This window comes from Alligator mississippiensis, chromosome 6 (assembly GCF_030867095.1).
Source record: "Alligator mississippiensis isolate rAllMis1 chromosome 6, rAllMis1, whole genome shotgun sequence".
Classification (NCBI taxonomy): domain Eukaryota; kingdom Metazoa; phylum Chordata; order Crocodylia; family Alligatoridae; genus Alligator; species Alligator mississippiensis.
In genome coordinates this window covers 3,370,827-3,385,880 of record NC_081829.1, presented here as the reverse complement: position 1 = coordinate 3,385,880, position 15,054 = coordinate 3,370,827, and the positions used below count along the sequence as shown (strand labels likewise).

Sequence of the window (15,054 nt, the reverse complement as noted above, 5' to 3'; positions counted from 1 at the left end):
GGTGGGGCTGTCATACCATGACGTGGATGGCAACCAGCCCTGAAGACCTTAGAGCCCCCCCTCCCATCACAGCCACTTGGAGGGCAAGCTCTCCAAGCCCTTGCTGTTCCTGTCCCCATGCACACGCCATCTGCTTTGTGCGTGTGTGGGGTGGGGATACAAGTGCAGCTTTGGGTGTTTTAACTACCTTTTGAGTCCTGCTAATGAAGGCACGGATCTGGGAGGAGGTCTGCAGGAGCTAGTAGCAGCTGGGCGCACCTCACAGATCTTCAGTGCCTTTTTATAGCAAACCTGCTTCCCTGAGACTCAGAATACCACGCCCTGGATGAGAGCAATTGTACTGCGTGATCTAGTTCACCGAGCTGTCCGAGGGCAGCTGAAGCCACCTAATAAGCAAGCTGCAAACTCCCGCCCCAGATCAGCTTCCCCACACCACGCATCAGGCCTCGGCTGCATTAATCCCAAAGCAAGGGGTGGTTGTCCTTAGCTCGACTGTTTAAAGCCGAGTCTCTCAATCTTGCCAGTTCCTGCAGTCAGTGACTTGTAGCAGCATGCTCCAGTCACAGAAACACGGCATTAAAGCTGGGGGCTGGACCTGAACCCCGCGGGGCAGCTGGTGTCTCAAGCCACCGCACAGCGACATGCTGAGAGAGAGGTCAGCTCAGCAGCAAGGCTCTGTGGGGTTGTGGAAATGATTGTGCTTTTGCTAGTGAAACCTTTCACTGCTGCTTCCAGGATGCTGCAGCATTGCCGAATGCAAGCAGTACCAGGGCACCGGCAGCGGGTGAAGTCTATAGGAAGCGTTACAGATCTCTCCCACCCACGCTACAGAGAGCCGGTCCCTGCATGCCGGCCTTGCCAGGAATGCAGATGGTCACTCCCTGCAAAGCCGAGTAGCTCAGCTGCGGGAGGACGGGGCCTGCGTAGGGGATGTTGCAAGAAAGGATTAGGACAGGCCTGGATAAAAACACTCTTTATTTGCACAAAACTCTCCTCCTTAATCCCAGCTCCTTCTGCTTGCTGCACCATGTGCACGCTGGCGTACTCCTTGCATCCTTCTTGAAGACAGCAGCGCACGGTGCAGACAGCGGAGGGCTTGTCCTGTCCATTAAACAACACCAGACCACCCTGCGCGGCCTGTTCCTAGTTGCGGATCGGATGTCTAATCACTCTGTTCCCTTCCGAGTCCTCTGTGAAGAGCCAGTCCTGGGATGAGTCTGGGCCCCGGGAGGCCTCCCGTGCCGCTGGGGCACGGACTCGAGCGCCGTCCCTGGTCGAGGGGCTGCTGGCCCCACCGCCCGAGTCCGTGCCGTCCTGCCGAGCCTTTTTCCGCGGAGGGGATCCGAGTCCTGCCTGGAGCTGGCGATGAGAAATGACCCAGCACCCCTCCGAATCCTGCGTAAAGAGCTGGGCGAAGGCAGTGCCCTGGCTGTGCCCCGGGCGGTCGGGCGCCCCGGGGCTGGCGCAAGGCTGCCTGGGCCACACCGTGTTAGTGAGCGGCCGCAGGGGCCCGGCGAGCACGGCTCTCCCGGGGCGCGGCTCGGCCGCGGGGGCCGCGTTCTCGGCGTCGCGGGGCTCGCGGCCGGCTCGTCTGCGCGCGGGGCCGGCCGCGGGGACGCTCGCAGCCGGCGGGGACGCGGCTCTTCCGCAGCCGGCCCGCCGGGGGCTGCCCTCGGCTCGCGGGAGACGGGCCGCGGCGCACGGCCGGGGCTGCACGGGCGGCGGCGCAGGGCAGGGGGCCGGGGCCGGGGCCGGGGCCTTCCTCCCGCCTGCAAAGCAAGCGGCGTTGGAGCAAGGCCCGGTGTCCGCGCGCGGACAGCTGGGCCCCGGCCCCGTACCTGCGCGGGGCGGGAAGAAGGCGGCGATGCGGGTCTGGCGGCCGCCCCGCGCCCGCGCCCGCGCTGTGTCCAGCCAGACCCCGCACGTCTCCATCGCGCCGCGCCGCGCCGCCGCCAGCCAATCGCGGGCGCCGGCGGAGCCCGCCGGTGCGCTGCAGGTTGGCGCGCTTTAACGCGTGCGCGTGTGCACGGGCTGGAGGGGAAGGGGGCGGGTCCCAGACAAACCCCCTCCCACCTCTTCCAAACCTGCGCTGCGGGATCAGGTGGCACCGACCCCAGGGCCCGACCCTTCCCCTCCTCGGGGGTAGCGAGCACCCGGCGACGCTCCGGGCCCAGCACGAGGCAGGCTGAAGCGCCCCGAGCACCTGCAGCCCCGTGCCCACGGGAGGGAAGGGGCCAGGCATCGTTACAGCAACCCTCAGCGTGGGGTTCAGTGCGACTGGCCCCCCCCCCGGTAAAGCAGGGGCAACTGAGACCTCGCCGCGTGTGGCGGGGCTGGCGAGAGCAGCCAGATGCCGAAGCCGCGGGGCAGCCGTCGGCCTCGGTGCCGTCGCCGACGAGCTCCAAGAGAGCAGCCGCGAGCGTGTGCGGGGAGGGCTCGCGCAGCCGGAGCGGGCCGTGTGAGGGCGGCGGGCCGAGGCTCGCAGCATAAACAACGTCGCGTCCGCTCTGAGCGGGACCAGCTGGAGCCGCGGCCGAGGACACGGAGGCTGCGCGAGGGCGGGGGGCACGGAGCGGCTCCGTTTCAATGGACGTCGGGGCTCCGAGGCGCTGTGCGCGGGGGCTGAAGCTGTGCCGGGGCCTAGTGGAGACGGCTCGCCGTGGGCCCTGGGCGGGGAAGGACCTGGCCTCCCCTCCCGCAGCAGCTCTCAGCAAAAGAAATCTGCCCGAAGCCAAGGACCGTGCACCCCAGCTTGCACCGCTCGCCCTGGCCCCCCTGGCAGCAGGAGAAGCCCCGTGGCCTATCGCTGCCCCCCAGCCGTACACCCACGTGCCGGTCCCGCAGCCGAGAGTCACCACGGCCGTCACTTCCCACGTGTCCGAGCGGGTCGCAGAAGATCGCTCCCTCAAGACACGCAGGCGCCTCCCCCAGCCAAGGCCACCCTGCCAGCGCAGGCTTATCCTCCGCGCCGTCTACTCCTCTCGGGGATGAGTCACTGGGAATTGGCTGAACCGCCCAAAGCAAGGCCCTCTCATCTTTGGGTCTCACCCCTAGTCCTCTCCTGAATCAAGCCCAAACGGCACATCCCCGCCACGAAAACCACTGGAGCGGGGCAGATCTGGCTTCTCTCCCCCTCGTCAGGGCTCGCTTGCTCCGCGCTCAAACTCCAGGGGCAGGAATCCACCGCAAGGGGAAAATAATCACAGGTTTCACCAGATCCCGCGTTCCTGTATTAACACAGGCCACGGCGTCTCCTACATCCAGCAAATGCCGCCTACCGTGAGCGCCGCGCTTACCTCGAGTCAGCTGCTGTCTTCAGGACACTGCTGCCACCGGAGAAGAGATGCGGTCCCTCGCACCCGGGTTTGGCCGAGCCAGTCGCACGCATTAGAGGGGACAGCGCACAGCCAGGGTTGCTCCTCTCCCCATCGGAGGCACGGACGCCTCCAGTGCTCCCGAGTGCTGCCGTGACCTAGCGCTGAGACCTCGCCACTTGTCCTCAGAGCACTTGGCATGTTAAGTCCTGGTAAGATCCAGGGCCTGAGTCTGGGTAATCCCTTAACAACTGGGCTCAGGATCACGCCTGTGCTTGGGGAGAGCAGGGCAGAGCAGAAATGCCCTCATCCTCCCATCCCAGCACCCCCTGCCTTGCGCAGCTCGAGGGCAGTTGCCATCAGGTGCGTGGTGCCACGTGCTTTTCCGTACAAAGCTCGCTCGTTAGCACTGGCTGCGGCACACGAAGCATTATGCAGGCTGCCAGCGTGCTTTAAAGCTTAACTAAATACCAAGGCATTGCCAAGCTTCATTAAAATGCTCCCCACCTGCCAGGATTTGACCCACAAGCCTCTGGGCTCTGCAACACTCACTGCATTCCTAGCAAGCGAAGCTGCAGCTTGCAAAATGGTCCTGGTGACCGGAGCTCCTTTCAGGCTGGGCACAGAGCACAGCTGATCGGCGCCCCCCACTCCTGCCCACTGCGGGCAGGGCCTCAGACTAGACCCCGTGGACAGCCGGGAGAGACCTGGGTGGCTGGGCCGAGCTGCAGAGGAGCCAGGGGCTCTAACCCTAAACTCGCCTGGCCGCTCTTGTGTGGGGCAGCCCCTCCGTCCTCTGCAGCCAGGCCCGGTTTTGAGAACAGCAAGGACTCTCCCGCTGTCCAGCTTCTCACCAAACCCACCCCCTCCCCCTTGGAGGTCACCGGCATGAGTCCTGGTTGCCCTCATCTCTGTCCCCGCTGCTGCTCGTGCCTGCAGCGAATGTCTCCCTCTGGGCTGGCCTTAGTGGGGAAGGATCTTCCCGGGCCTTCCACCCAAGCTCCTGTCCCTCCCCACCAACCACCCCTTGCTCTCAGTGCGTCTCCCCTCTGCCCCTTTTCCCATCGGTGCATTCGTTCCCCGGTTCCGGCAGGCTCCTTGTCCTTGCCATTTCCTGCTGCTGCCAAAGCACAGCAGCAGTAGAGCGGCCAGCTCTGCTCCCATCGGGTCTGCACGACCCCCCGTGCCTTGCTCATCTGTTACCGCTGTCTGCTGCGGAGAGGCGTTGCAGGGGGAAGAGGTCAGTGGGAACGAGGCCTCCTCTCCTCCCACATCCTCTCCTGCTCCTGCCCGTCCTTGTCATGGGCCCGTGGCAGTGCAAAGCCCTCATCTCCCCTGTTCTTGGCCCGGGGCACATCAGGGCTGATTGCTACCAAGGTGCTTTGTGGCTGCGGTGTGCGAGAGGGTGCTTGGGGGTCCTTTTGTTCCAGCGGGTGTCTGTAAACGAGACACATCCTGGACTTGTCTCCTTGCTTGCTGCTCTGCGATGTGTGGAGGAAGGCTGGACTGGGCTTTGATGTCTACTCTGCCCTGCTCCGTGTTGCTAGAAAGCCTTGCTGGGGACCCCGGACATGACCAGGGAACTTCCTCCGTCCATAGACCTCAGGGTACAAGGATGGACTCTAACACACAGCTTTGATCCCAGGCATTTGAGTTTAATCAGAATTACAGCAAAACCAGGTTTAACTACTCTGATTAAAAAGTCATTTCCCTTCTCGCGCCTCTCCGGGCTTCAAATGCCGCAGTCCTGCTGGGTTTCCAACCCTTCATGCAGTGCTCCGGGAAACACGGGATCTGAAGTTCAAATGCAGAAAACAAGCAGAGAGAGGAAAAGCTTTCTCACACACACTCACGCACACAGACGCACGCATCCACGCGCACTTTCCAGGATACAGAATCAACCCCCCTCGCAAGGCCCGCCGTCTCGATATTCCCCCTTCGTCCACCTCCACTCCTCCCCTGTATCCTGAAGCCCCCGGGCAGGGTTTAACGCCGCGGGTCAGGGCGAGTGCCATTCAGGCAGCTCGGCAGCCGGTATTTAGCAGCCTGGGAGCGGTCCGGGGGCATCACTCCGCTTTGCAGCTCAGTTTGCGCTTCACTTTGCCGGCCATGTACGTGGCTGTGAGGACGCAGCAGACGACCGTGAAGAGACAGAGGGCGGAGAAGTTGTGGGGCGTCTCGGTGTGCAGACCGGCATAGACCTGCTTTCTTGACTCGTAATCCAGCACCACCGCCTGGATCTGGGCCAGGGTACACAGCACCAGAAAGACGTGGAAGATCTGATGGCCCTGCCCAAAGAAGTGGCATTTCCCGGGGAACCACTTCTCCGGGTAGGGGTACGAGAAGAACAAGACGCCGAGGAGAAAAAACAGCACCTGGCACTTGTGGTACAGGATGGCCGGGTCCGGGTGCTCCGAGGACTGCGTCACGTAGATCCGATGAATCACGGGGCTGATGTCGAGGACGTAGGCCAGGCCCGAGGGCATCTCCTGGTACAGCCTGCTCAGGTAGCGCGGCAGCTGGTGATACCGGTACTTGGCGTAGCAGGAGCCCGCGCAGGACAGCCAGGCTAACGAGACGGCCCCTGCCATGTAGAAGCCCTTGATCTTGGCGTGCCAGGCGGGCTCGATGACGTAGTAGTAGTGTGCCGTGGCGCTGCCGTACTGGTAGATGGCAACGCCCACGTAGTCCATGAAGAAGAAGCTGTAATGCCAGAACTCGGACTTGGCCTGGAGCAGGTGGGCCAGGGTGCTGAAGCTCAGGTAGGTGATGGAGGCGACCAGGATGATGAACAAGGGGTGGGCGTGGGGGTCGCTCACGAAGTCGATGGTCCGGGACAGCTGCTGGAAGCGCAGCAGCAGGACCAGGGCGGCCACCAGGTGGGTCCAGACGTTGATGGCTTCGTTGTGCTGCTGGAAGAGCGTCAGGAAGTAGTACTTCCAGGTCTGGTTGAGGGGCCGGTAGCCCGCGTGGATGTAGGGCTTCCGGAAGATCTTGGGCACCTCCGACGTGCCCACGGTGGCCGGGGAGGAGGGGAACGCGGCCTCCAGCAGCCCGGGGATGTGCCAGGGCTGCTGGACGTGGATGAAAAGGCGGCTGAGCTTTTCCGTGACGATAGTGGCCATGACGAACGCACTCTCTCCCCCGGTGCCAAGCGAAAGCCCTTCGGGGAGAGCGGAGGGACAGCTTGGGGCAGGTTTCCCAGCGGCTTGGTGTTCCCCGGGGACCACCCCGCTCGCTCGGCCCCGCCCCGGCCCGGCGGGAAGCGAAGGGCCCACCCGCGCCCCGCCGAGATGCTCCGGCCCCGGCCCCGGCCGCCCCGGGGACCCCGCCCCGCGGCCGCCTCCCGCCGGGCACCGCCGCCCGCCCGCCCGCCCGCCCCGCCCCTGGGGGCGGCCGCAGCGCTGCTCCCCCCGGCCTTGCGCAGCCCGGGCCGTCCTACCTGCCCGGGCTCGCTGCCTGCGGGCGGCCAGCGCCCTCCGGGGCAGACCCAGCTGCACCGCTACATCTCCGGCGGCGCGAACGGCAACGCCGGGCGGGGAGGGGAGGGGAAGTGTCCGCTGCTTTCCATAGACAGCGGAAGCGGTGATAACAAAACCCAGCAGCTCGCGGGCTCCTTTCCCTGAGCCGGCTGTCGTGTGTGCCGCGCAGACAGACCCGAGCGGCCGGCGCGGAGCGGCGACGTGAGCCCAGGCTCCCGCCTCTGGTACCCAGGCCGGGGCCGGGGCCGGGGACAAAGCCCTTGGCGACAGACCGAGCCCTCCCCTGCCACTCCTGCGCTGAGCGTTTGGCGCTCGGTAAAGCAGGGGCCGGGGCTGGAGCGGTGGGCTTCACCCCGCCGCAGAATTGGGTGCCACCACTTGGAGGAAAACGCGCCCTCCTGGCGCTGCTGCCCACCCAACGCTAAAATGCGACTACGGTAAATGACCGCGCCGACATGCTGCCATCACGCTCTGGCTGGCGCGCCCATTGCTAAGTGGAGGTTGCTGCCGCAGTACCGGGTGGGTGCGCTCCGCGAGCCCAAAGCAGGAGGTGCTGGTGGCTGGGATCAAGACCGCCCAGGTCTCCCTCCTGCAGCGGCCACAGCACCAGACCCATCCGACAGCCCGGATTTCATCAGTGCCAAAGCAGAAAACGTGACATCAGCAGAAAAATCGATGGCCCGGCAGCCTACGCACAGGCTGTATACATATTACCTCCATATCGCATTTAATAATAAAGCGTGCCAGCTCGGTCTCCTCTCCCCGGCCCGAATCAGAGATTCGTAGGCTTTGAGGACCAAGCACCAAGTAGCAAACCTGTGGTGCAAGTGCTACAAGCAGCGCACAGAGTTTGTGTCACAGCTCAGGACAGGCAGCACAGCCACGGAGCAGCAAGCAGAGCAGAAAGCAGCATGGCAGGTGGTAGGAAGGGGATCCGAAGGGCACTCTGGGCCCAGCGTGTGGCATGCTACCGAGGCTGGCCCCGCTGCTCTACTACAGCTTGTCTGTCAAGCCCCCGCATTTCACTCCATTAATGATTTCTGTAAGAGCCCCCCCAAAACACCTGCTGGATTGAAACGTACCTGTTGGAAAAGTGCCCTCGATTTGAAGAGAGCAAGACCTAGAGCATCCACCTTCCTTGAGCATTTGCTCCCATGCTCAGACTCGTTTGTTGGTAACAATCCGCATGTTGTGCTCTTATTTTTTGGCTTCAACGCTTGGTGCTTCTGGGGAACCGCTCTCTTCCCTCAACACATCCCATCTCTTCTAACCCATTACTTCACTACTTTTGTCCACCTTCTAATTCCTGGCATCTTAATTTTTTCTTCTCTTCCCCCTTAATACCATCTCTCAAATACCCATCTTGTATCCGATTTCTTAGGGTAAAGCCATGCTAGTCTGAAGTCCAAGCTAGGTTAGGGTTAGGACACGTGAGCTTCCACAGTTGAGTTTATTTAATCAAATGTAGCAGCAGACAAAGTAGGCTGTTGCCTACAAGACTGCGCGCCTCTGACCCAGGGTAAATGAGACGGGGCAGGCACATCCCATGAGCTATGTTCATTTTAGATACAATGCAAGAATCAGTCAGGTAGAACTAAGCCTTTGTGGTGGAAGGCCTCCTGGTCAGGGCTGGAGGCAGCATTGACGTTTCACGACAGCCTAGCAGGATTGGGCTTCCCCCCCCCCCCCCCGAGAACCAGCATGCTCTGTGGGGCATTTTTAGGAACGCCAGAAACCGTGCTCATAGTGCACTTCAGGAGGCACGGCCCTAAGAGTAGCTGGGACACCTACCATCCATGCCTGACTTACACTGCTACATGAGCCCACGTCATCCAATTTACCTCCATCGGTTTCCTCTCTTGGGAACCGGCGTGAAAATACTTCTTTTGAGATAATGCTCTCAAAGATCCTTGAAGGAAGAGATCGTGCCAACTGCATTGCTGATATTCCTAGTCTCCCCCACCCCCCACTGCCATTTTCAACACTTAGCTCACGTAAGCAGAACACAACTCAACATGAGGCTGAGAAGTGATTTCTACAGCACTACGCCCAGGAAACGGCAGGGGGAGAGCGACTTAGAGAATGAATCAACAGATTTAAGAACAAAGATTGTCTGCCGGCCCCAGCTCATCCCCCCACTCCTGCCATGCAGCTCCTGCCACTGTAAATAAAGGCCACTGTTGCTTAGGTGGTATGCCATCCTCCAGCCACGAGGGGGGTCCCGTGTCCCTCCAATTTGCATCTAGCTCCATGTCAAACAATGTTATCTACAAGCAGAAAGGCCTAGGTAATTGAGAAGCGGGGATGGACTACAGGCATTATGAGATGTTTTAGACATGTTTACCACCAGGAATTTCAACTTTAGTCAATGAAACCAGCTGTCAGTTTCTGGAAGAGACAAAAGAAAGTTAAGCTCAATATGAAGTCACATATTACAGGCTCAGAAGGATTTGTTTTTAAAGGTGAACTCTCCTATCTATGTTGGCAAAAAAAAGCCCCCAAATGTCAGTTATTCACACAAGCCAGTGCGCATCATATTGGATCAGCACTTGTGAATATGCACAACGTTGGAAGTCAGTATTCCTCCAGCCCTCGCTGGCCCAACAATACTGAGCAGTTAGCAGAGCAGGCAACAGAATACAGCATTTGTGCTCTGAGCAAACATTTGCAGGAGACAAGTGGCTGCAACCAATGCTGGAACATCTCCTGCTCAATGTGTTGCCCATGAATCACAGGCTGGGGACCACCGTCCTAGGTTATTCCAGTTTTGGAGCATCTGGGAAGCTACCAAGCATGGCAAGGTGGCAAAGAGGCTTCGCAGGCACTGCAGAGGTGAGTCTGAGCATGAATTCAACTGCCTAGCTCCTCTCACAAGTTTGAGGGGAGTTTAATACCTGCAAAACCTTCCCATCCGCGTGACTAACTGTCCGTTGAGCTGGTGTTTACGGGGCCATGAGTCTGTCTTCAGTAATCGTTCCTTTCCTTCGCACTAGGTGACTGAGTTCAAAAGAGCTGTTTAGTCTTAATTGTGGGAATAGAGTGCACACCCTTAAGTGTCCACGACAACAGGTTTGTTCCAAGTCCTGGAGTTTCTGATAGGAGCTACCCCCCGCCCCCCCTTGCAAATTCAAGCCTCTAGCACACAAGCCCAAATCACTTTCCGCGGTTTTTAGTAGTTTCTTCACAATGCTCACATCATGCCAAGAGCTCCAGTAGCTTTTGGGAAGTACTCGCTATGTTAGGAAAGGAAAAAAAGCCACATTACACAACCATGTAACAAAGACTTATTTGTTGAAGCATCAGCATCCAAAGGGAGGTGGTTCTGAACCGTTTTAAACAGAAAACAGTAGCAGCTGACAAGTGCTGAGGTGTCAACACAAAGCTCTTATTGTAGAATTAAGACAATGAAAACAGGGCTAGGGAAAAGGCTGCCATACAGCACGCCCAGTAGCTGGGCGAGAGGAGAGAAAAGAATAAAAAGAGTACTGCTACAGGCTTTTCATTTCAATGCTGAGTCAGAAGGTCTGGGTTAGGCCTCAGTCATCTTTACATTGGCCACTTTTAATACTCAGTTATGCTGGTTCCAGGAAAAAAGAAGTCCCATAACAGCACTGTGCAGCTTTATTAAGTCACTCAGTTACAGCAGTATCTTATAAGACTGGGACAGAGTCAGATTTTGAAGTGGAACAGATATTCAGCATGGAACAGTATTCCTACATATTCCTTTCACAAACGTGTTTTACAGAGCTGATACAGTACTAGGGAAAAAAAAGAAAAAAAAAAAAAGAAGTCAACCCAGGCGCAAGTGCCCTGGAGTAGAAAAGGATGCAACGAGATAGCTACACTGGAAAGACAACACTTTAGAAAAAAGTGAAACATGTAAAGTCTCCCCTTTTGTCCCCAAAGCAAGTGTACAGTTTGGATCTACCTTTACAGTTCTACATCAGTTTTCTAGAAACTTAACAGAAAAAAAAAGAAAAACCACTGGCCAGTACAGTCTTTGGATATTTAGGGGAGGGGGAGAGTCAGGTTCCAGAACCAAGTCAGTCGGTTTCAGCCTCGCCAGGGTCTTTGCCTTCTTTGTTCTTTCGCACTTCTTCAATGTGCTTGTCCTGAAAAAGGTGACAGAGTCCACTAAATAAACCAAGACTGTGTCTGTACCGGGACTTTTACCTCCATATTGGCATCACATACTGTGTCCTCCAAACCCCAGTTTTAGCTTCTTAACCCCCACCCCAACTAACTAGCATACACTGAACTCTTCTACTACAGCACGTTGCTTTAGAAAAAAAAAGGAAGAAATCAAAGCTTCCCCAGGCCCCTTCTCCCTGAGCACGGACTTCCATGAGGTCTTTTGTAGGTTTAATAGACTTTAGTCTATTAAACCGACACCCGAGTGTGCCTGCCTATTCCAGCAACCCCCCCACTCGGTCGTTAGCTAGTTAGCATAGTAAGAGCATTTTCAAGTTCTCTTCCCAGATGGGAATTGGAACTCTACACCTACTTTCTCCCTCAAGCGCTCCAGTTTAGCAGCCATTTGTGCCTCTCGGTTTTCTTTGTTAGCTTCCATTTTGTGGGTCAGCTTCTCTTCTGCCATTTTGCTGAAATTATTATTTTCTTCAATTGCTTTCTGAAGCACCTCTTTTTCATGCTCTCGTTTCTCAGCTAGCTGCTTCAAGACTTCTGCTTCATGAGACTAACAAAATAGACCATGCACGTTTAGACACAGGAGAGATGAACTACACAAACACTTACACTTGGGCAGCTTCTACACTGGAGAGAAGAGACTTTAGACTACATTCTTGAGCAAAAACAGTCATTCAGCATGCATCAGACATGCATGTTAAATGATGTCGTTACATCTGACTACACAGGGAAATAAGTTGCTGCAGCTAAATGCAAGAACTTAGCTGGACAGTTCCCTGGAAGTGCAAGAACGTGGACTAGCCCCTGTTAAGTCTCCCCTATAATAAATCTGTCCTCAAAGAGAATGAAGAGATTACCATTTTAGTGCAAACCCAAGAACATTAGGGATTGTACAAAGTCAGTGTGCCTATATCAAGTAGCACATGCAGTTATGACTCCCTCAGTTCTAACCAAGTACTTGAGGTCATGTCTCAGCAGGGCAACTTGCTGCCAAACAGGACTTCTAGTCAACTCTCTGCCCACAGACAGAGCTGTCATTTTTCTGGGAGGAGTCTCAGTATAACTTTCAGTCTCTTGAAGTCATATTAATACTCCTTGCTAAATATTTTCCCCTCCCACTTTCAAGTGACTATGAAAACAGTGCACAGGTTTCACTGAAGCAGTTTAACAGCACGTAAAACCCTCAGAAGTTCTACTGGAAGTCATTTAAATTAACATCCTTTGCATCTGCAGCACTCTTCTCTCCCCTCCCCACTAAGAGTCAGTAACTGGTTTTCCTGAACTGAAATTTGCTCCACTCCACTGGCATCCCTAGACGCAGAGTCCCATCAGCAAACAAGCCCGCTTGCCCACTGAAAACTGCGGTTATTTTGTATCTACCTTGCGTCTCTCTTCTGCAGCTTCCAACTTCTTCTGAATTTCTTCCAGCGAGACATCCTTCTTCTTCGGAGGGGAGAGAGGAAATTCCGGGACTGCTTCTTTTGAACGAGGGCTGAGTATCAGCTCAAATGCCTGGCCAGAGGCACGCTTTTCAAGCTCTTTCACCTGAATGTCTAGGAAAGGGACATGCAACTGAGCCAATCACTGACTTAACTTCAGTTAAACCATGGACAAGCGTGCAGTGCACAAGTACAATGAAACAATGCAGACAGCATTTAAACAGAGGGGGAAAGCCTGTTTAAAGCAGCAGTGGGATCCAACAGCAGGTTAAATACCTTGTTTTCTAACTTGAATAGTAAAGTCCTTGCACATGAACTTAGAAGAATCAATTCTTAGCATGGCAAGACTTATTCTTATTCTACCCTTGGAGAAAGCTGAAAAAACAAAGAAGTTAAAAGCTTTTCTTCCATGATTTCATTCTATACAGAATGAATAAGTGAATATATATTTCATTAAGGACCAAGCATTCTGTTCTTACCCCGTGAACAGGTAAGTCTGTTCTCCAGGACTCAAAGCAGCAGCGCTAGGGCACCAGCTTTGTTCACTACATCTCCATTACAGTAATTGCTTTCACTAACCAAACCAGATGGCAAACAGATGACTGGAAAGCCACGTGCTAACAGATGCAGCTAGCCCAACGTGAAACGTTTCTTTTTGTCCCCCCATATAAACGTATGGCATTTTAAACATCTCCACAGCAGCGTAGCACAGGAGGATAGCTAAACGCCACTCGGTACACTGACCACGATCACACGCTAACGAACCCGACGCGGGACGTACCTGAAGTAGCCATGTCCGAGACGGTGGACACCACAAGCCTGCTCCGCGAGATCTCCAACCAGCTGGATCTCCAACTAGCAAAACAGAGACGATATCTTTGACTAAAGAAAAATCATTACTAAGAGAGACTGCTTTCCATGGTCGGCCGGGTATCGAGATGGGAGTTACCATAAGCCAGAGACCACGTGAAAGACCGCTGGGGAGACATGGCTCCGGCATTTAACAGCGCTGCTCGAGCCAGGTGGTCCCTGAACACCGTCATTAGAGGAAGTCTCTGAACACGGTTCATTAGAGGAAATCTCTTTCAGCTACAAAGACCCTGGACCAGGCAAACAAACAACCCCTCCAATCCAAAAAAAGTCCCCCTGACTTTTTCTAAATGATTAAGTACATTTTATATTTCAAAAAAAGGGGTGTGGGAAAATAGCTTGCTCCAAGGGAAGCGGATTCAGGACATCTACACTTCATACATCTGCAGCCTCAACAAAGCGAGGATGCATCTGGTTTTAAAAATAAATAAATAAATAAATACATAAATAAATAAATAAATAAATACATAAAAATAATAATAATTAAAAAAAATTAAAAAGCTATTTTAAATTGTATCTAGTCTGCACCGATGGGGGATATGGGGTCTTTCCAACCCCCCCCCCCATTTGTGATGGCCAAGTACAGGTCTACCCCCAGTCCAGGCTGCGTTACAGCACGCCTGTAGACCAGCCATTGTCTTAAATAAATAAATAAATAAATAAATAAATAAATAATAATCCCACCCCCGGCAGCCTTTCTACCTTCCCAGCCCCGGGGATGCAGCACGGGGAGGAGGAGCGAGGCTGGGGTTCACCCCCCATTTTAGAGACACGAATAATAGAGGCAGCAGAGGGAAGATGGGGGGGGGGGAAGGAGGGAGGGGGAGAGGGAGGGGGCGGGGCCAGCTCTACCCACCCCCTACTGGCTGCACAGCGAGGGCCGCCCAGCCAATGAGGACGCAGCCGCCCCGCCCAGCCCCGCCCCCCGCCCGAATTCAAACGGCCGTTGAGCGCGCGCGCGGCGGGGGGCGCGGCGAGGGGGCGGGGCCAACGGCAGCATCCGGGCACCTGCGCGCCCCTCGCCCGCTTCACCGCGCCCCTCCCCCCACCTCGGGCCCGGCCCCGCCCCCCACCCGCGAACAATGGCGGTGCTGTCACTGGAGCGGGGAGGGGTCGGCCCCTCCCTCCACGGCAGCGGGGACAATGGGAGCCGCCCTCCCCGTTGTGCCCCCGACCCCCCCGGGGAAGGGGCAGGGGGAAGGGGCAGCGGGCAAGATCCCCCCGCGCGCCGCGCCGCGCCTCACCGCGCCCACCTGCTCCGTCCGCAACGCCGACAGCTCTCCGCTCCCGCTCGCCCCGCCGCGCACAAAAGCGCCAAACAAAGGCACGTGACCCGCCCCGCCCCGCCCCCATTGGCCGAGCGCGGCGGCACGTGCCGCTCTGCGGGGGGGCTGGGGGGAGTCAGCCCCCTCCCCAGCGCCGCGCTGGGCATGCCGGGGGCTGTAGTCCGCCCCGCCCCGCCCTTCCCCCGGCGTGGCACCAGCAGGTCTGCGATCCCAACTCTTCATTTCAGGACGTGAAGGGGGGCAATAACCCCCCCCCCCAACAAAAAGGGACCCACCCTGGTGTATATTGTACCAAAAACCCAACCCTGGACAATCTTGCCGGTGAAATCCCGCTTTAAAAGAGATGAATATTGTGACCAAAACCACAAAGCGGAGACGTCTGGACTGATCTGACGGCTGTTTCCATGGAAACCGCATCCATCCCTGCATCCCTGCGGGCGGCGCCGGAGCCCGACGCGAGGGCGTGCCGAGGGACCCGGGCCCAGGACCCCCGCTCGGCGCCGCACGCTCCCCGCAA

General features: G+C 56.9%; 2 protein-coding genes across 3 annotated transcripts; both read right to left on the bottom strand.

Annotated features, from left to right (window-relative positions):
• Positions 1–957: 957 nt before the first annotated feature.
• Positions 958–6,970, bottom strand: PAQR7 (progestin and adipoQ receptor family member 7). The gene is made up of 2 exons (XM_006276777.4): positions 6,757–6,970; positions 958–6,477 (listed from the first exon to the last, which is right to left on the bottom strand). The coding sequence occupies exon 2, from the start codon at positions 6,437–6,439 to the stop codon at positions 5,381–5,383; it is 1,059 nt and encodes a 352-aa protein (XP_006276839.1). The 5' UTR covers positions 6,440–6,477; positions 6,757–6,970; the 3' UTR covers positions 958–5,380.
• Positions 6,971–10,399: 3,429 nt separating this feature from the next.
• Positions 10,400–14,609, bottom strand: STMN1 (stathmin 1). Of its 2 annotated transcripts, none has more exons than XM_006276778.4 (5): positions 14,505–14,609; positions 13,163–13,236; positions 12,323–12,495; positions 11,301–11,492; positions 10,400–10,908 (listed from the first exon to the last, which is right to left on the bottom strand). In XM_006276778.4, the coding sequence occupies exons 2-5, from the start codon at positions 13,173–13,175 to the stop codon at positions 10,840–10,842; spliced, it is 447 nt and encodes a 148-aa protein (XP_006276840.1). In that variant the 5' UTR covers positions 13,176–13,236; positions 14,505–14,609; the 3' UTR covers positions 10,400–10,839. The 2 variants fall into 2 exon arrangements, with proteins under 2 accessions (XP_006276840.1, XP_014461237.1); XM_014605751.3 differs by having other exon boundaries at positions 14,496–14,520.
• Between the last annotated feature and the right edge of the window lie 445 nt (positions 14,610–15,054).